This window comes from Hemiscyllium ocellatum, chromosome 10, assembly GCF_020745735.1.
Source record: "Hemiscyllium ocellatum isolate sHemOce1 chromosome 10, sHemOce1.pat.X.cur, whole genome shotgun sequence".
Taxonomy (NCBI): Eukaryota; Metazoa; Chordata; class Chondrichthyes; order Orectolobiformes; family Hemiscylliidae; genus Hemiscyllium; species Hemiscyllium ocellatum.
In genome coordinates this window covers 86,087,130-86,109,216 of record NC_083410.1, presented here as the reverse complement: position 1 = coordinate 86,109,216, position 22,087 = coordinate 86,087,130, and the positions used below count along the sequence as shown (strand labels likewise).

At 40.4% G+C, this 22,087-nt stretch overlaps 1 protein-coding gene across 9 annotated transcripts in view; it reads left to right on the top strand.

Annotated features, from left to right (window-relative positions):
* The window catches only part of LOC132819834 (mitogen-activated protein kinase kinase kinase kinase 3), a 416,845-nt gene that overhangs the window by 234,484 nt on the left and 160,274 nt on the right, over window positions 1–22,087 (top strand). For all 9 annotated transcript variants that reach the window (XM_060831692.1, XM_060831690.1, XM_060831689.1 and 6 more), the window contains 3 exons: window positions 2,288–2,330; window positions 4,040–4,112; window positions 7,126–7,257. In XM_060831692.1, the coding sequence (XP_060687675.1) occupies window positions 2,288–2,330; window positions 4,040–4,112; window positions 7,126–7,257 (248 nt within the window). The remainder of the gene's footprint in view (window positions 1–2,287; window positions 2,331–4,039; window positions 4,113–7,125; window positions 7,258–22,087) is intronic.

Genomic DNA, 22,087 nt, shown 5'->3' with positions numbered 1-22,087 from the left:
AGAGATTTTGGGCTGAGGTGGAGGTGAAGTTACAAATCAGCAGAGAAGGCTTAACAAGTAGACTCAACCTTAGGGGCAAAGATTCTTTAGCTTCTTCCAGTTGGGAGAGGAAAGGGCAAAGGGACAAACTTTTCTAGGGGATTGTTGAGTATGGAAAACGGAGCTTGGGATTACTGTGATGAAATTAACAGTTTGGGTAGAGCACAATCTAGTAATGTTTTGTGGTCCAACAATGCATGTTTTCCCCTTTATGCATCTTGTACTTGATGGAGTGAGGATGAGGGCTAAACCAGGGGAGCACCCAGGGTGAGAAAGAGTTCTGTTTTTTTGTGGGAAACATAGCAGTTGTAGTTGGAGGTAAGATATATAATTGAACTGTGGAATTTTATGATGAACAGAAACCTAAAAATTAAACAGTTGGGAGTAGCATTGCCAATGATTTGGTATTCTTTTTCTAGGCGTGAACATCGAAAAAAGTGGGGCAGGAAGTGAATATGAAGCGAGAAGGATGCAAAAAAATTATCAGGGAAGACTTGGTCTATAGATCAAATGATGGGAGCAAACTAAGACCATGTGAAATATCAAGATGGTGAGGTGGTCCTTATGGTGGATAACAGTCTTGTCTTGAGGAGTGCTTAAAGGAGAATAGTGATGAAATGGAATGAGGACAAGGTGACTTTTGATGGAGGTTTAAATAACAGAGTGAGAAGTTGCTTGATGTGAGAGGACTGAGTATATCAAGGTAGGAAAACCTTTAACGTCTTTTTGAGTGGATGCTGGAGAACAAGTGCATTAAAGGAGAGGAATGGAACTTATTGAGATGCACAGAGAAGAAGAAGATGCCAAAATGATTTGGGGAAACAGGATGAGATTTGTGATGACTGCCAAACTGCCACCGTTGGAGTTTTAATTGCTGCATATTTAGAAGGATAAACCAGGCTGATAGTGTTCGTTGATGAGGTCAATCATGAATAAATTGACATTCATTAGTTGTGAGCAAAATTTTCATGAAGGCCATGTGCGATCATCTGCAGAAATGTCATAGTCATGCAGCGTAGCAACATGTCCTTCGGCCCACCATATCTATGTACAGTAGTCTGATAGCATTGAATTATCCTAATCCTTGGTTCATAGCCTGAAGATATGTGTGCTTGTCCAGATGCTGCTTCAAGGTTGTGAGAGTATCTGCCTATACCACCCTTTCCGGGCAGTGTGTTCCAAATTTCTGCCACCTTGTGGGTTAAAAAATATTTCTTCAGATCCTGTCCAAACCCTCACCTTAAACTTATGCCATCTAGGCTTAGACATGTTTGGGGAAAGCGTAGATTGTAAGAATCCTACCTCTGCCTCTCATAATTTTGTACACCTCAATTAAGATTCCCTCCTCAGCCTCCTTTGTTCCAGGAAAAGCAATCCTAGCCTAAACAGTTTCTCCTCATTACTGAGACTTTTCATCCCAGGCAACATCTCCTCTGCTCCATCTCCAGGCATACCATGTCATCTAGCTTAAAAACACATGATTCCTGATTTGAAGAAGAATCTGTTTATTACTACCACCTCAGGATCTTGAAGTCAGGTACTTCAACCTCCTCTAAAACTAACCACAAACTACTGTTAGGCAAATGTGAGGACTGTAGATGCTGGAGATGAGTGAAGATTAGTGGTGCTGGAAAAGCACAGCAGGTCAGATAGCATCTGAGGAACAGGAAAATTGACGTTTTGGGTAGGAGCCCTTCATCCTTTTTCTGCTCCTCTGATGCTGTCTGACCTGCTGTGCTTTTCCAGCATAACTTTAATCTTGACTCTAATCTTCAGCACCTGCAGTCCTCACTTTCGCCTAGTTGATTTTAACCTTACTGCGAATCCTCTTGCAAGAATGCCTGCCTTGAAGAAGTTCTCCTTCTCTCTACAAAGATCTCACTGCAACCCCCAGGTCATCACAATCTATTGTTACTTTTTTCTTTATCAATTGCTGTCATACATATTTCTGACAGTTTCAGAATTCCACCATTTGCAGTTCTTTTGTTGCTTAGCTAAAGTTGTTTTGCTGAAATATTTTAAAAAGCAGTATGTTGTGGAAAGCAGTTGATGAAGAGATTGGGGAGATGGTGGCCATGAAGAAAACATTTGATGTGCCTGAAATAGTGCGTTGTCAACCTTAACACTATCTGCCTCCAGTTTTGAAGTCTATTCAGCTTAGATTATAACAAAAATAAATAAAATTAGATCTATAAGAAAAGTATTCAAATCTGTTGATTTATAATATGGACTTTTTCATTACTTAAAGGGAGCAAATATCCTTCTGACAGATAATGGCCATGTGAAATTAGGTAAGCATATATTTTACTTTCCTTTAGAATTGATAACTTTCTTATTGGATAATTGGAATTCTTCAGCACAAATCAAATTGAGCTCTTAATTGTTTTCACAGATCCAGGGAAGTTGGTTCTGTTAGGCAAGGATCTGAAAGTGAGATGACAAGTTGAACCTGAAGGTGTTGAGAGGGAATGGAAAATATTAATCATAAAATCATAGGCATTGATGGTACAAAAGGAGACCATTTGACCAGTTACATCTACGCTGTATATCAAGCAATTGAATAAAGTTTTGTTTTATTGTGGAGCAGATTACAAAAAGGGGTCTTGGAATAAAAATCAGCATCAGGGTTTGAAAGAAAGACTGGATTAATTCAAATTAGGAAAGATAAGTAGCTATTGTCCCAGAAATACAGAAAGCAATGAGAGATGGCTCATTGACTGTTACTATGCAAGGTGGAATTTGACGTTCACTTCTACAAATGTTAATCCACAACAAATTAAATATTTTTTTAATGACAGTGCTGAATGTGGATTTGCAGGAATTGTTGCAAATATAAGAAAGTCAATTAATTGGATTCTTTTGTGAATAGTGATATTTATTATTTTAAAACATGAACTGCTCCCAAGATGCATCCACTTTTGATTTTAAATTTATAATCTGTTGATTTTCATGAGATTTCATATGGAGACTGCTAAAGGAGTTGTTGAGTAAAACATACAGCTGATTATTGTATAAATAAGAATGCTTGAATTGTTTAGTTTTATTATACTCCAGATATTTAGGTTCAAGGATTATTCTGATAGCCATCAATCATAATTTCTATGAATAGTTCTTAGTGACCCAAACCTTCTCAATCATCGATGTGGGGATCATATAACAATTAAAAAAAATATTTTAGTGGGATGTGATGGCATGAGCTATGCCAACATTTTTTATTCATCCCTAATTGCTACTGGGTGGATGATTTGCTTGGCCATTTCAGAACGTAGTTAAGCGTTAAACTGCATTGCTTGTCTTGTAAAGTTTAAACTACTGCCAATCCACAATAGTTGGCATACTAAAAAGGAAAAAGGATATACATTTATTTGGCACCTTTTATCACCCACTGACTATCTCAAAATGCTTATGGCCAATGAATTTTGTTTAGTGAGGTCACTTGAAATATAGGAAATATGGGAATAAATTGGTGTATGGGAAGATACCAAAAACAGTGAGTTAATAATGAGATCTATTTTTGAGATTTGGTTGAGGGATAAATAAATATTGGTCAGGACACTGGGGATTACTTCCCTGCTTTTCTTGGAATAGTGCTGTTGGATTTTTCACAACTACCAGAGAGAGCAGGCAGGGCCTTAGCTTAACAGTTTATTCAAAATATAGCTCTATCAAGAGTGCAGCATTCCTTCAGTAATGCCCTGGACTACTGACCTTGATCTTTGTGCATAAATCCTGGAGTGGAATGCAGGAATATGCATTGACTTGTTGCAAGAATACTAACAACTAGACCCCAAGTGACTTATCACGCACAGCAGACCATAATCTGAAATCACGTTGGTTGCTGTAATGAGTTTAGTATTATGCTAGAGGTACGGCTTCAAAGTATCACTCAAAAGGGAAGACTGAAGGATCTATAATCCAAAAATACTTTAGAGATCATTTGCTTTTCATAAAATTGTTACATTTCAATAATATCACTACTAGCCTATTATTCACATTTCAGCTGATTTTGGAGTATCTGCACAGATTACTGCAACTATTGCAAAAAGGAAGTCATTTATTGGCACTCCATATTGGTAAGATTTGTTCTTTTCTTTCATAATACTCTTTGTATCTTTATTCATGAAGATAAAGTTATTTGATACTGTAGCTAATAAGATGAATTTGGTATTATTAAAGTACTCAACAATGAACACTGAAACAATGCATAGACTTCAATATATCTTCCACGGTAATTTGAAGTCTGCGTATATATTTTTATAATAGTGAATGCATTTTAAAATTGAACCAATTTTTGTTCCTTATTCTTTCTGCATGATTGAGGCATGCGTTAATTTAATCTGTGGTATCAAAGTCATTCACTGAGTAACTTATTGCTTCTCCTGTATTCACAAAGTAATTGCCCACATTCTGTCTGGTTACCTACACATCCAGTGAAACCAATAAGCTTTCTGCTCAGAAGACATCAGAATAAGCTGATATGTAAAGAGAATTTCATTTACATAGTACCTTTCAAAGTGCTTCACAACCAGTGAATTACTTTGATGTGTCATCAGTGTTGCAGGCAACGTAACTAATTTTATGGGCACCAGAATCCTATAAAAAGGCATAAGACATTGACTAATCTGCTTGCGATATTGGTCAACACACTGGGAGGATTGTCCTACTCTTCTGTGGAGACTGTCAAAGGATGTTTTATATCTAACTGACCAAGCAGACTGGCCTTCCTTTTCTAAATGCCTGTTGCCTGAGTTGTATGATGTCCTCCACAAAGTCTAAATTGCTGTTTGTCAAGATACTGTTCAGTTTCTTGAAGTGATCTGTGCAAAATCATGGAATCAAAGTAATGGTGACTAGAGACTAGTTGCATTTGCTAGAATTTAGTCTTTTTTCAGAGTTAACATGAATTATCCTTTGGTACTTGGAGGTGCGATGGCCTGGATCTTTCCTGGAGCTGCATTTTTCCATTTTTTTTCCACTTCTTTTCCCCAATTTATAAGTTGTTGGAGAAGGCACATTTGAACTTAATGAATATCACCAGTTATTACAGATTGCCAAACTTCTTGTTAATAATAAGAACAAACCTTAATTCAGCAAACTTTAATCTGGCTGCAGCAGTGGCAGGGAGAGGAAGAGGAAAGAGCTTGCTCTTGGGCAGAATATTTTGAACAGACTGTGGTAATTAGATATTGTAATCTGGGTCATTTCTTCTTTTGATTTCTGAAATTGAGCAATGTTTATTGTGTCAATTATTAAAAGTTAGTGCTACTGCATCTCTTAGAATGTGTAACTTGCACGCATATTCTATAATATCTGCATTTTGATAGAGCTAAATCTGAAAACCAGCTGTTTGTGCACAATTAACTATCATTCATACTTGTCCATGGGCCACAAAGACAGATAATTTCAAAATAAACTCCAGTTCTTCTGCGAGATTATTGTATTTTATTTGATAAGGCAATTGTACCCTACCCATGTACTAACTCATCATTCAGGTAAGATTGAGGGTTTTAATGTTTTGATTCTTTTTTTGTTTACGATACTTGGAACTTGTCTTGGTGTTTAGTTTGTCATAAAACAATTATGTTGAATGATTTTGTGACGTGGCTGGGTTGGTAGTGGAATTAGTGGAGTCATTAGTTGCTTAGTTAAGTATCAAACATGTGATAACCCTCTCACTACTATTTACAGTTGGCCAATATTGGTAAGTATTTTTGGCACATTGTGTTACGAGCAGAGATGCAGCTGGTACTGGATCCTTTGAAAGTCATATAGTTTCTGCAATGTTAGCAAGATAATTGAACAGCAAAGAAAAACTACCTACCTTGTAAGATCTTCATTATTCATTACATGATAGTATCAAGCATACTTTGCTAACTGCTGAGGTATTGTGAGTTAATTTATTTTATGGGTAGGAGCCAGTTTATATTGATCAACGACAGAAGATCTCTTCAGCTCCTGGTCCTTTGTTGGAGTATGAGGTCATTTGAGGCAAAAAGATTTCATTGTTCCAAAGCAGTAAACAAGTTGCTATGTTTTTTGAAGAATGTTATAATTCAAGGATTGCTGAATTCTCTGCATAGCAGGTACTTGTTATTTAATATTTTCTGAGTTCCTTATGTCAGGAAAATGTCCAGTACGGATGCCGTTATGATCTGTGGCTCCAATTGTTATAGGGGAAATGCCCTATTAGTATTAGAATGGGCAAGTCAGATTCCCAACAGGAACCTTAAATATTAGGATCAAAAGGCTTCTCAGCAGTTTGGAGCTTGATACACGCATCTCTCTCAAATGACTTGTCAGCACTAATTGAATCAATCTGGAATATTCTCATCCTGAATCCAATGGGTAATTTCCCAGGAATTTTGAGTAACATCATCTTGCTTAGGATTGTTTATATTGTAGCTTTCCCCTTCTATTAGTTGTCAACTTCAACTCTCAGCAAATTACACCAAAATACATGCACGCGTTAACTTTCAGTTTCATCAATGTCCTTCGAAGAAATAATTCTTTTAAGGTTTTTTTTAGATGCTATCTATATAACTTTCTCATATTCTACTGATTTATTTTTCCTGTTGGAAAATACCCTTGAAGGTACTTAGTATCTAAATACACTTTATGATGACATCAAGCAACACGGCAGTTATTGCCACTGCTGTGTTTCACCTTGATTTGAACTGTGTCTTCCTGTCACATTAGCTAGCAAAGCCATGAACGTTTGATTTCTATTTTGGAGGCAGTGTGCATTATAAGATTTGGCATGGCTGTGCAAAACCATGTGGTCTCTAAGTTGGTGATTCGTTGACTACTCCATCAGTGCTTACTGAATGAGTGACACGTTTCATTGCAAATACCGTCACCTCATTAACCAACCCTAATGGAGATGTTTTTTGTTGTGAGCTACTTAATTGTTAACAAAATTACAGTAAATCACTATAGAGTTTATAATGGAAGGAAAGTTTGAGGCATTTGCAAATATTTAATGAAATGTGAGATTAGAAATAATCATGAAAATATTTTGCTTTTATTCATCTTACATGAAGATTTAAAAGCAACAGGTCTGTGTAAATTATGAACTTTGTTCCCTAGGATGGCCCCAGAGGTCGCAGCTGTGGAGAGGAAAGGGGGTTATAACCAATTATGTGACATTTGGGCAGTTGGCATAACTGGTATTGAGCTAGCTGAACTTCAGCCTCCAATGTTCGACTTGCATCCAATGAGGTAAGAGCCAAGTCAAGTCCTTGTTGCTGTTTTACCACTTAAAGACTGGTCCCCATTTGCACTGACAAAATATTTTTTATAACTTAAATATTGGTTTTGTAAGACATCTGGAAATGATATTAGTTTGGAAATAAAGTTGGTGAGTACCCTGATTGATTCATTGTAAAATTTAAAAGTATTACTGAAATAAAGATATAACTTGCAGCAGTGCAGACTTTGTTTTGTGGTCTTCCAATAAAATGATTAGCACATTGTTATTTAACCCTATTTTTAACAATGATAGTGAAGTCATGGAGATGTCACTGATTTTGGTAATCCACTGGTCCAAGCTGGTGCTGTCAGGATATTAGATTAGATTAGATTACTTACAGTGTGGAAACAGGCCCTTCGGCTCAACAAGTCCACACCGACCCGCCGAAGCGCAACCCACCCATACCCCTACATTTACCCCTTACCTAACACTTTAGCATGGCCTCCTAACAATTTAGCATGGCCAATTCACCTGACCCGCACATCTTTGGACTGTGGGAGGAAACCGGAGCACCCGGAGGAAACCCACGCAAACACGGGGAGAACGTGCAAACTCCACACAGTCAGTCACCTGAGTCGGGAATTGAACCCGGGTCTCTGGTGCTGTGAGGCAGCAGTGCTACCCACTGTGCCACCGTGCCGCCCATAAATGGGTACAACATGGTTTCAGATCTCACCATAGCAGCTGATGGAATTTAAATTCCATGTTTTTTAAAAAATTGAATCAAAACCACAGGTAATAGTGACCTTAAAGTTTTCATTGTTACAAAATGATGTCCTGCAGGGAACAAATATGTCATCCTATGTTCACGAAATAATGGATCAAGCCAATCAATTCAACTGGAATTAGAGGTGGACGACAGATGCTATCCCTTGAAAGAATAAATACAGTCACCCAATTTTAGCAGAAACTATTTAATGCTCGTTAAACTGCAATATTTGTGTTCATAGGTGATAAAATTCCATGAGCACTTGTCATTTATATGACGTGACTAGGAAAGTTGGATTTTGGTATGTCAAGACAGCTGAGTTAATTTGATTTGTTTATATGTTGGTATATATATGATTATGTTACATTACCCTGTGACTGAGCTGCACTGTTCCTTACAGCGGTAACAGCTGTGTGGGGCTCAATGTTGATGTCTACAATATATGTAGTTTAATACATTTTAAGATGGAGTTTTTTTCCAGAATATTTATCATGGTAAATAAAGCAGTGTACGTGCTACTGATTATGTCAATGTTAATCAATGAACTATTGACAAAGTTGTTGATATTTGAATAAATTCCAATTTTGAGTGAAATGTATTAAAGCTTGGAGTATCATGAACCAAAATTTTTAAAGTTTTGCTATTATTTTCTAAAAATATGCTTAACATTTGTTAAAATAAAATAAATATTTTGCTTAATAGAATGGGGGCTGGTATTCTATAACATACAGCTGCTCAGTGTACTATGGCTGAAAGATCTTAGTCAGTGACACTTCCCCACTTGGGCATTTGCTTGGAACTTTAGTACATCCCTCAGCACATAATCCTGGACCATGGGATGTGCCAATCTGCAACACTGACTCAAGCGTTACTACTTTAATTTAAGACCAGCAAATTTTGGGCAGACCAAAGAACAGTTTGCACCAGAGTTAGTGGCCCTTCTGGTGCAAAGGTCATCGTCAACCGGGTCAGGTCTGTTCTGGGATTGGTGATCCACCCAGACCAAACCTGTGCTATATGGGGCAGGAAGATCGCTGAGAGTCTCTCACTCCTCATGGATACAATCGCCTATGAGCAGGACAAGAGTTTGGACACCTGCCTCATCAGCCTGGACTAGGAGAAAGCCTTTGACAGGATAACACATATGTATATGAGAGAGATTATCTCCAAAATGGGCTTTGGGGAGGGAATCTGTAATTGGATCAGACTGTTCTACACCAACATTGTCAGTGCAGTCTCAGTCAATGGGTGGGAATCAAATAGCTTCCCAGTCAGATCTGGAGTCAGTCAGGGCTGCTCTCTCTCTCTTGCCTTGTTTGTGTGCTGCATAGAGCCATTTGCCAAGTCCATCAGGAAGGATGCGAGCCTCAGAGGGGTGACTATTCCTGGCAGCGGGAGGGGCCTGCAGGTTAAGGCCTCCCTGTACATGGATGCCGTCGCCGTTTTCTGCTCGGATCCGCTGTCCATGCACAGACTCTTGTGCATATGTGACCAGATCGAACGGGCCTCTGAGGCCAAGGTAAACTGAGGCAAGAGCAAGGCCATGCTCTTCGGGAACTAGGCCGACCAATCCTCGATCCTCTTCAGCTTCAGGACCGACCACCTGAAGGTGCTGGATATTTGGTTCGGAGGGGCTGGGGCATACGCTAAGTCTTGGGGGAGGTGGGGTGGGGGGGGGGGGGGGAGTGTATTAAGAAAGTGAGGCAGAAACTGGGCAGATGGAAGTTACGGTTTCTCTCCATTGCGGGAAAAACCTAGTTATCAGGTGTGAGGCACTGTCAGTGTTATATTTCGCACAGGTCTGGCCTATTCGCAGAACCTGTGCCGTTGCAGTCACCTGGGCCATCTTCCATTTTTATTAGAGATGAAAGATGGCCAGGGTCCGAAGTTGCTCGATGTACAAAGCTCTGGGCACCGGGGGGGGGAGGGGGGAAGCACGTCAAATGCCTCCCTCGCCCTGTTAGCTACCTTTGTTTGTGGCTGCATCAAGCTGTGCGTGGATCCCCGGTACGCAAACACAAAATGTCACTACGTACTGAGGTTCTACCTGTCCTCGGTGTTGCGAAGGATGGGCCTGGCCTCGCTGCCGCTGAACGCTCCAAGTAGTTGGACCGTTCCGAATCACCTGTCCTTCATAGAGAAATTTATGAAGGAAAACACCTTTGACCACAAGTCCATCAGGAAGTGGTCAGCACATAGTGTCCTTGAGATCCTTCGGGAAAAGGAAAGAGCAGCTCCTATCGAGTGGTTTCCTGAGCAGACTGTCAAAGTCATTTGGCAGAATGCCTCATCGCCAGAACTTTCCAACAAGCACCAAGACATGGCTTGGCTGGTGGTGAGAAAGGCTCTGTCTGTGAGATCCTTTACGCACACTCGGACTCTCTGCCACACTGCACACTGCCCTCGAAGCGGCTGTGGAGGGGACAAGACTGTCACACACCTCCCTCTGGAATGTGCCTACGCAAAGGAAGTCTGGAGACGAATGCAGTGGTGTTTGTCGAGGTTCGTCCCAAGCAGCTCCGTGAAGCGGGACTCACGGTCTGTTCTCCAGGACGCACACCGAGACAAACATCAAATGTGCCTGGAGGATCATCAACTCGGTGAAAGACGCTCTTTGGTCTGTCTGAAACCTGTTGATCTTCCAGCTGAAGGAGCTGACCCCGACTGAGTTTTGTGGACTGGCACATTCCAAGGTCCAGGACTATGTGTTGAGGGACGTGCTGAAGCTTGAGGCAGTTGCCACCAAGGCGCAGTGGGGCAAGATCACCGTGTGACATCTGCCTGCCAAAGAACAGGGGGCCCACACAGTAAGTGGGCTCCGCTGACGCCTCAGCTAAATATATGGATATATGGTAAATGTACAGACCTGTACATATGAATGATTACTCTATCTCTGTATGCAAAGAAATGGAATGTTTACGTATGTGTGGCATGACCAGTTGTACAGATCATCAAAATATTTTATGAATAAAGTACATTTTTGAAATAAAAAAGATGTTTATCACAATGTGCGTCCCTGGTAAAAACCCATAGAGCATAGAACCCTGTGTCATGGAGCTGCTTGGGATAAAGCTGAACAAACACTATTGTATCTCCTTCTAGATTTTCTTTGAGTTTTTGTCCACATGGATGTAGATGACTGTCTTTTCCCCATCCCAGTCACCTCAAGAGTAATGTGCAAAAAGGGCTAGGCTCCAGTCACATAGGAATGATCTGAGGGCCTTTTTTACCACTGTGTGTTCGTGCTTGGTTATAAGTTCTGGCACTGAGGCATTCTACCAGGTGACTAATAGTCTGCATGGGGAACCATTTATTTTTCCTATAAGATCTTGTATGCTATATGCTGACTACTGCCTGATGGATTTGTGGTCAAAAGTGTTTTTCTATAGAATCTCCTCCACAAAGGGCAAGTGATGCAATATGACTCAAACACTTGAAGGGTTCTGTGTCAACATGGCAAGACAAATTCTTTGCAACATTGGGTAACAGGTATGACCTCAGCATGCCCATTTGGGTGAGGATAGTGGTCTTTTCCCTGTTCTCCTTCTACACACTTGTATAAGGAGTTTCTATGCATAGCTATAAACTTAACAAAACTTCCTCATTCTGGCCACATTTTAGTATGTTTCTTTACCCCTTTATCTAGAGGTTAATGCATCATGTCCCTGTGAACATGGTCCAGTTTGACTTCCAGGTAAAGCAAAATATAGTTCAAATGAGAATAGGCCAGATCTGTACAGCAACACTGAGTGCCTTACACCTGATGGTCTTCCTCACACACGTAGTGGAGAAGGAGTGTTGCTTTGACATGCTTGGTTTTTGTTTGACCATGAGTACTTGCTCCTTGCAATTATTTTTTATGCGCACTGCTGACCTTTATTGCCAGCACCTTCAGGTTGTCTGGCTCTTGCTTCGATGTGTTTTCTCTGAGGTCAGATTGAACTGGTGCTACTCAGTCAATGCATAATGGATCCAAGCAGAAGGTGATGACATTGTTCATGTGTAGGGAGGCATTTGACTGAATGACTCCACTATTTGGTCTTTGTCACCCCTCTTATGCCAGCACCTTTCTGATATAATTGGCTTAAGATTTCAATAGGACAAGGTAAAGAGGGTAGCTTTGCTGAGTCTAGATTTGCTATCCATGATGGCATTGCATGACTGCCAATGCTTGCAAGCCTCAAATTTATCAAAAATCTAATGACACTACTTGTAGTGTATCAATAGTGGTATTGTTGTAGTTATTGATCTGGGGAACTGAAATATTAACAAATGTATGTGTGTGTGTATATATTATGTGTGTGTGTGTGTGTGTGTGTGTGTGTGTGTGTGTATATAGAGCCAGTGTTGTATAAAAGTTGATCCCATATCTTTTGGCCTGAAATTTAACCTTTTCATATATTTTATGTAAAAGTCAACCTTAGCTTTTTGGTGATAAAACTGCATTAACAAGAAAAAAAGTCTTATTTTAACAAAACTGATACAGGCAGTTCTCCAATAACGAGCATTTATTAAATTCAATTTGTCTGTAACATGTTTTGTGAATTCCTGACTGTTTTATTCAATAAAGTGAACTCCCGTTTGCTTTTATGCGATTCTCATCCCCGGCACTAGGTGTCACGGTGTGTGAAGGACTGGACTCTGTGTTGGCATCACATGATCAGTATGTTTATGCACTTTCTTGTAAAGAGCATTGTGAATGGTATTGTGAAATGTTTGTGCGAGTAGACTTGGAAAAAGCATTGTGAAATATCTCTCCAGCCTGAGGACAAAAAGTTGGAAGCAATCTGTTAATTTTAAAGTTTAGAGTGGAGATAAGAGTCAAATTTCACAGGAATTGACTAACAGTAAAAGGACAGTGTTGAAGAGCAGTTTGAAACTTGGTTTTGTTGTTTATATAAAGAGCTTTTTTCTCTCTTTAAAATATATGTTTAGATATTAAAGAATATCTGCAGGTTTATGTGAATCTTTTCCAGTGACTAACGTTTGTACTTGAGTAATAGTTGATCTCATGTACGAGTAGACCCCCTATTTGAGGAAAAATAACCTGGAATTTTCCGTATAATTCGTGAAAAAGTTGACCCTAGTTCTTCACGGATAACAGATCAGTGTTTATGAGTCAGTGTGCCACCTGACACATCCTGCTTCAGCTTTCTAGTCTGCTGATTGTTTCGCTCTGCTTCTGGTCTTCCAGTCCGCTGGCTGTTGTGCTCCAGGTTTTGAGAATTACTGTAATTGGTTGTTTTTTCTCTTCATTCGTTTCGAGATCAATTGGGCTTCTGCTAATGATATGCTATGAATTTTGACGGGCATGAATTTCAGCCCTTCAAAAGTAGTATGTAATAGTCGACCCCCAGAAATTTAACCTTTTAAAGTAGTCAAAATATTTGACTGTAACTCGAGTATATATGGTAATCACTTTGGTAATCAACTGCAAAGAAAAGTACCAGGGCTTGGACATGGTCAGTGTTATGACTTTGAAGGCATATACTGTACCTTTTAAGAGAGTGAATGCTGTTCTGAACGAAGAGATTACAAGCACCTGTGTATGTGACTAAATGGCAGTCCCATAGTGTACTGGAAAATTGAAAATATGTAACATTTGGCTGTGAAATGGGTACCTGAGATTTGGTGGTGGTTTTGACAATAATTTGAATTTCACCAATCAGTTTAAATTATGCCCCAGGATACTAAAACCCAATCACGTTTGAATTTATTGTTTTGGTGATATCGAACCAATAAGACAGTCCGATGTTGGGGATATAAAATGAAGGCATTTTAAGAATTGAAGAGAGAACAATTGCCATTGAGAGAGACCCAAGAAATTAGGAAATACTCTCTATCAAAGGTACCATTTCAAATGAAACATTCACAGTTTAAAAAATGATGGTGACCAGGGAGATCATCAGCTGGGAGAAGAAAGACACTGAAGATGACAGTGGGCTGTGTGGTTTTTAAATTAAGTTGATGTAATTTTAATAAGTGTCTTATTGGAATGACATATTGTTATAGAGTTGGAGGCAGGTAATAAGCAGTTAAGAGAAAATAAGGTTTTGAGTTGAAAGTAGTTATTGTTTAATGTTGACTTTGAATTAAAAAATAAATCGATATTGTTTTCTTTAACTAGTGGAATTTGGGAGTTGTCTGTCACTCATATTTTAACAGATTACAAGATGAGGTGAGCTTTTCTGGGTTTTTGGTTTAACAGAAGGGTTCACTGCTGTGTTGTGACATCAGTCAACTGCTTAGGGTGGTCAGAATCAGGAAACTTTGCACATAGTGGGTTAAGGAGAGAAAGGTGGGTGGCAGACTGTTACTTTTGGTGCATGTGTGGACATTTCCTGAGGGGTGAGTAGGTTGTGTAGAAGAGATTCAAGGTTAGTCAGGGTCAGATATTAGTGAGCATGAGTGAGAGTGGGGAAGTTGTTGCAGGAAATGAGAGTACAGTAACAGAGATAGTGTGAGGTATCAACGAGAAGATGGTGGCACTTTCACTGGCATGATGGAGAAGATCATTGATCTTCCTACATTCTGTGCATTCCTTCAGATGGTTGAGACTGTACTGGCTTGGATGATAACCCTGGTCCAGATTGGTGTGATTCCTGCACAATGGCATCTTCTGTTAGCCTGGGAGAAAAGGACATTCTGTCTCTGGGAGTTTTCTAAAATTCACTGAGCTCTGGGGCAGTTCAGCAGATTGAAAAATAGCAAATGTGACGCCACTATTTAAAAAATAGTAGTGGAGAAAATGTTTGAATTTGTTATCAAGGAAGAAATAACAAGATGTCTAGATAGAAAGAAATTGTCCCATTGGGCAGACGCAGCATGGATTCATGAAAGGCAGATCATTCTTAACTAATCTACTGGAATTCTATGAAGACATTATGAATACAGTGGACAATGGGGACCCAGTAGGTGCGTACTTAGATTTCCAAAAGGCATTCGCTAAAGTGCCCCAAAAAAAGGCTGTTGCATAAGATAATGGGCGGCACGGTGGCGCAGTGGTTAGCACTGCTGCCTCACAGCGCCTGAGACCCGGGTTCAATTCCCGACTCAGGCGACAGACTGTGTGGAGTTTGCACGTTCTCCCCGTGTCTGCGTGGGTTTCCTCCGGGTGCTCCGGTTTCCTCCCACAGTCCAAAGATGTGCGGGTCAGGTGAATTGGCCATGCTAAATTGCCCGTAGTGTTAGGTAATGGGGTAAATGTAGGGGTATGGGTGGGTTGTGCTTCGGCAGGTCGGTGTGGACTTGTTGGGCCGAAGGGCCTGTTTCCACACTGTAAGTCTAATCTAATAAGGATGCATAATGTTATGGGTAATGTATCAGCATGGATAGAGGATTGGTTAACTAACAAGAAGCAAAAAATGGGGATAAATGAGTGCTTTGGTGATCAGTGACTAGTAGTGTGCTTCAGGGATCAGTTTTGGGACTTCAATTATTTACATTTTGCATAGATTATTTAAAGTTAGGGACCATGTATAGTGTGTCAATGTTTGCAGATGATACTAAGCTGATTGGTAGAGCACAGTGTGCAGAGGACTTTGCAGGGGGACGTAATTTGAGTGAATGGGCAAAGGTCTGGCAGATAGAGTGCAATGTTAATAAATGTGAAGTCATCCATTTTAGTAGGAGTAACAGCAAAAAGGTCTATTATTTGAAAGGTAAAAAATTTCAGTGTACTGCTGTGCACAGGGACCTAGGCGTCCTTGTACATGAATCACAGAATATTGCAACAGGCAATTAAGAAGCAAATGGAATTTTGTCTCCCATTGCTGAAGGGATTAAGATTAAACGCAGGGAGGTTACGTTGTTGGGTGCTGGTGAGGGCACACCTAGAATGCTGCGTGCAGTTTTGGACTCCTTACTTGAGAAAGGATATACTGGCACTCGAACAGGTGCAGAGGAGATTCACTTGGTTGATTCTGGAGTTCAGGGCATTGCCTTATCAAGAGAGACTGAGTAGAGTGGGATTATATTCATCGGAATTTAGAAAAATGAGGATGCATCTTTTAGAAACATAAAATTATGAAGGGAATGGATAAGATAGAAGTAGAGAAGATGTTTCCGCTGGTGGGGGAAACTAGGACAAGAGGGCACAGCCTCACAATTAGGGGGAGCAGATTTAGGACTGAATTGAAAAAACTTCTTTCAGAGGGTTGTGAATCCTTGGAATTGCTTACCCAGTGAAGTAGTTGAAGTTTTCCTGTTGAATTTTTTTAAAGCTAAGATGGATAATGTTTTGAACAGTAAAGGAATTAAGGGTGATGGTAAGAGGGCGGATAAGTGGAGCTGAAGCCATAAAAAGATCAGCCATGATTTTATTGAATGGTGGAGCAGGCTCAAAGGGTCAGATGGCCTACTCCTGCTCCTATTTCTTATGTTTTGATCACCCCATTCCCATCAGCAGCAATCTCCATGTCCCTGCTCACAGTGAGGCATAATTTCTTCATTGGCCATGAACGTGGCAGGCACTGTCAGGAACCATGCAGGGCAGCTCTTGTCTGGGTACACAATATCTTTTTAAAGATGGTACTGCACCACGGATGTTGGTCAATTCTGGAATATCCAGGAAGTGGTGAGTTGTTTTGGAAATGGCATATGGTATGATGGTACTAGATGTGTGAGAGGGGCACCAAAGGATGGGGTGGGTAGTAAATCATCCGAGTTTTGTAAAATAAGGTAATAGATGTCCCCAAGCATCACGATGTGAAATGCTCCAAAAGCTGACACTTAGTGAAAAAAGCTAAGATTTATCCCTTGATCTATCAAGGCAGGTATTTTTGTTGCAATTTTTACTGGGAATTTTGGTGGTTCACCTCTGTTTTTCCCAAGGGTCTCATTATTTCCACTGCATGATTTTCTATAATCCGGTGTCACACAGGAACGCATAGTATTATAGGATAACTACCTGTATTCCTAACCAATTAACTAAATAATGACTGGAAAAATTAAACTTTAACTATTTTAAAATCCCTCATGCAAGGCTATATTTGAAGAAAAACTCATTGCTAGACACGCCTCTGTATTAAATCTTTTGGAAAAAAAACAGACGGGTTATTTTTGCATCTTTTCAGTTCTTTGTTGCCATGTTGCCTGCATAATAATGATGAGTCTTTAGTTAACTGGTTGACTTGTTGGACCTGGGATCTTTTATTCCTTTTAGGTTTTAGAATTATTTCTCTGTGTCTGCGGATGTAAATTTCCTGCACAGAATTGAAGAGAACATCTTTTCACAGAAAAGTACAGAGTGAGATATTGATGCAGTCAACTTCAAAAGCGTTCCTTGCTTTTCTGTTCCTTACAAATCTTGCAAACTGCAGATTTGTAATCAGAGGCCTCTCAGTGCTGAGCCCACTGTCCCAGAAAGTAACATTGTCTCTCATACATCAGTCAGCTTTGCTTGTTTATCCAAGTTGCCAACAACTCCTTGTATGTGTTCCCCTTTTTAAAAGTGATATTCCTTTTCACATACAGGCCATGAAAAAAATGCAAACATATGTTGCATTAAAGGTAATTATATTGCCTTAAAATGACCTTTGTATTAATAAAACAAACAACAATACAGTACAGGAACAAGCCCTTCAGCCTTCTAAGCCTGTGTTGACACGTTTTACCCTTCCATATTAAAACTGACTTCACTTACAGTATTTTATCTGTCTGTTCCCTTCCTATTCATGCATTCGTCTGGATGCTTCTTGAATGTTGCAATTGTGTGTACTTCCACCACCATCTCTGGCAGCATATTCCAGGCACTTCAAACCCTTTGTGTGAAAAATGTGCCTTGCACAGCTCTTTTAAACTCCAACCTGCGCCCCCCTCCACACACACACACACACACACACACACACACACCTCTTGAACCTTTGTCCCCAAGTACTTGACCCCTCCACCCTGGTGGAGAAAGCCTCATACTTTACACTCTATCTATACTATTCGCAATCTTATCAACCTCCTGTGTTCCAGTGAAATCAAATCCAGTCTATATGACCTTTGTTATTAGCTAAAATCGCCTATACCAGGCAATATCCTCGTAAACCTGTTCTGTACCCTCTCCAAAGCATCCACATCTTTGTTATTATGGTGACCAGAACTGTGCACAATATTCCAAGTGTGGCCTAACTAAAGTTCTATAAAGCTGCAACATAACTCGTCTATCCTTATACTCAGTACCCCTTCCAATGAAGGCAAGCATGCCAGAGGCCTTTTTTACTACCTTATCGACCTGAGTTGCCACGTTCAGTGATTTGTGGACCTGCACAGCCAGAATTCTTTGCATATCGATACTCCTAAGGATTCTGCCATTCAGTGGAATTTTCCACCAGTTTGTGACCTTTCAAAATGCATCGCCTCACATTTGTCTGGATTAAACTCCATCTGGCATTTTTCTGTACATGCCTTCAACTCATTTATAATCCTGCTGTACTCTCCGACAGTCCTCCTCACTATCTGCAGCTCCTCCAATAATATATGAATCTGACAATTTAAAAGGAACTAAGAGGTTTTGTTTTCTCTCAGTTGTTTGGTGTTAAAAATGGCAGCTTTTTAATTTTTAAGTCTCACTTTTGACTTCATGGAGTATAAATATTTAGCTAAATACTTTTTGGATCAACATGTGTAGTTCTGTCTAGAAATTGTTGGATGCATGAACTTTTCTCATTGGAAAAACTAAAAGGCATAACACCGTGGCATAGTGGTTAGCATTGCTGCCTCACAGCGCCAGAGACCTGGGTTCAATTCCCTCCTCAGGCGACTGACTGTGTGGAGTTTGCACATTCTCCCCGTGTCTGTGTGGGTTTCCTCCAGGTGCTCCGGTTTCCTCCCACAGTCCAAAAATGTGCAGGTTAGGTGAATTGGCCATGCCAAATTGCCCATAGTGTAAGGTAAAGGGGTAAATGTAGGGGAATGGGTCTGGATGGGTCAGTGTGGACTTGTTGGCCGAAGGGCCTGTTTCCACACTGTAAGTAATCTAAGTAAATCTCATCTCAGTATAACCAGAATCGATCGAAAACTTTAGAGTTTTGACTTAATTGAAGTAGTATGCAGTTCTCTTGAATGGCCTAAGGAGACTAATGCCAGCCTTTTAGTAAGTTTGGATTACACTTCATATGTGCAGACACAGATTCTCTGACAGTGTTAATCTATGTTCTTAGTTGTTTCACACTTAGAGTCATAAAGGTGTACAGCACGGAAACACACCTTCTACCCAACTCGTCCATGCCGATCAGATATCCTAAATTAATCTGCCAGCATTTGCCAGCACTTGGTCCGTATCCCTCTAAACCCTTCCTTTTCGTATAGCCATCCAGATGCCTTTTAAATGTTTAATTGTACCAGTTCCACCCTTTTCTCTGGCAGCTCATTCCATACACACACCACCCTCTGTGTGAAAAAGTTGACCATTAGGTCCCTTTTTAAATCTTGTCCCTCTCACTTTAAACCTCTGGCCTCTAGTTTTGGACTGGGGAAAACACTACCTATTTAGCTTATCGATGCCCCTCATGATTTTATAAACTCAATCAGGTCACCCCTCAGCTTCTGATGCTCCAGGGAAAACAGCCCCAGCCTATTCAGCCGCTCCCTATAGCTCAAACCCTCCAACCCTGGCAACATCCTTGTAAACCTTTTCTGGACCCTTTCGAGTTTCACAACATCCTTCCCCTAGGAGGGAGACCAGAATTGCACACAATATTCCAAAACTGGCTAATCAATGTCCTGCATAGCTGCACATGACCTTATTTGCTACTTCCTAATGAAACAGATGTCATGCAGAGTAATTACAGGTTTGTACATTTGGCTCCTGTTGTAACTTGATGAATTTTAATTGGTCACGCAGCATTTAGTTTGTCTTCCTTTATTGGGTGTTTAAATTTGACCCACCTCACCTGATTCCTAACTTATGGATTATCTAATGGATAATTCTTGCATTAATGTTGCTGTTGTTACAAATCCCTTACACCTTTGCACAGTATGCAGTTTTTAGCCCAGCAATTTACAGTGATTTTAATCATTTTTATTAATCCTTAAAGATTTGGTTAACGCTTTTCACTAAGGGCGCTGCATAATAAACTATCTCAATATTCAGTGACCCACAAGAATCCTTTTGCTGGTTAGTTCGGATTTGAATGAACAATATTCCAGCACAATCTCTGAATTTGGAGCATAAATTTGAATCTCTGAATTTGGAGCACATATCATTTGCCTAACAACCTGACTGACCATTCGACATTTGACTGCTGCTAAGGCCACCACATATGTAGAAAGTGGGATATTAAAGCAGCAGAAATCCCTAGCCCTATTTATTTTATTTTCTAGCAACGGAAAATCAAATGTCCTGAAATATGGTGGCATATTGATGTCAAATCATGTAGGTTTTACAAATGAAACCTATTGTTATATTCCTTTTATAGTTTACAGTTAAAATTTAGAAGTCAGCATGATAACTTTGTTATTTCCACAGTATTTGGGTTTCATCCAGATGAAAAAATAACCCATCTTATCTGTTATACACCTTCATTAATATTGTGCTGAATAAAGAAGCGTTCTATATTTATTATACTACTGTTTCCCAAATGTCAGTTGATCCTTCGTGCACTCCTCCCAATTCTTCCAGTGGAGAATAGAATTAAAATTAGTCAATAGCAACATTTGCAATCTGTCAGGATGGCTGAGTGGTGTAAGATGTCGGACCTGAGTATTATTTTTTGCCTTGCTCAAGCCTGGTAAATTCAGGTCCCTTTCTTGAGTGGTTCATATCCCACTTTTGACATTCATGTTTTCTCTCAGCATCAACCCCCCGTCCCCGCAACACCTCACAATGCAAGCAAAGTTCACCAGCCATTTTGAGGTCAGTCCAAGCAGTGACGTCAGTAACAAAAGAGCAAAGGGGAATGAATTTGGATGGTTTGGGGTGGTGTGTGTGTGTGTGTGTGAGAGAGAGAGAGAGAACAACAGCGAGATAAATATCTGAGGATTGGGGCTGGACTGAGATTAGTCTGAGCAGTAACAACAGAGCAAAGGAGAGGGACCTGAGGGTGAACAGCAGTGGCGGCAGGATAAATATCTGAGGAATGGGGTCAATCACAGTGAATATGGTGCTGAATCCAGTGCCAGAGCTCCAGAGGTGATGTCACAACTCAAAAAGTGATAAAGACTTGTCTTGGAAGAACCAGAGTGAGTAGTATCTGAAGAGAGGTGAAGTACGTACTTTTTGTAGTTGTAGTGTGCTAGAAGTCGAGATCGAAGTTGAATTGTGTAATCCGTTTCTGGTCTGTTGTCTGCGGTTGATAAGGTTCACAATGGCAGGAGAACTCAACCCCATGGAATGCTGTTCCTGCAATATTTGGGAAATCGGGGACACTTAGTGTCCATGGTGATTATGTATACAGGAGCTGTCATAGAGAGGTACAGCATGGAAATAGACCCTTTGGTCCAACCTGGCCATGTCGATCAGATATCCCAACCCAATCTTGTCCTACCTGCCAGCACCCGGCCCATATCCCTCCAAACCCTGCCTATTCATATACCCATCTAAATGCCTCTTAAATGTTGCAATTGTACCAGCCTCCGCCACATCCCCTGGCAGGTCATTCCATACATGTACCACCCTCTACGTTAAAAAGTTGTCCCTTCGGTCTCTTTTATATCTTTCCCCTTTCACCCTAAACGTATGCCCTCTAGTTCTGGAATCCCTGACCCCAGGGACAAGACTTTGCCTATTTCTCCTATCCATGCCCCTCATAATTTTGTAAACCTCTATAAGGTCACCCCTCAGCCTCCAATGCTCCAGGGAAAACAGTCCCAGCCTGTTCAGCCTCTCCCTGTAGCTCAAATCCTCCAACCCTGGCAACATCCTTGTAAATCTTTTCTGAACCCTTTCAAGTTTCACAACATCTTTCCGATAGGTTCAGCTGCAGCTCCTGGTTTACTGTAGGGAATGCTTGGAGTTGCAGATGGACTCACTGTGGAGTGCCCATGATGCATAGAATGTTGTAGATAGCACATTTAGCAAGCTGGTCACACCACCAATAAGAACCACACAGACAAGAGAGTTAAGTGATCACCAGGAAGGTAAGGTAAACATGACAGATAGT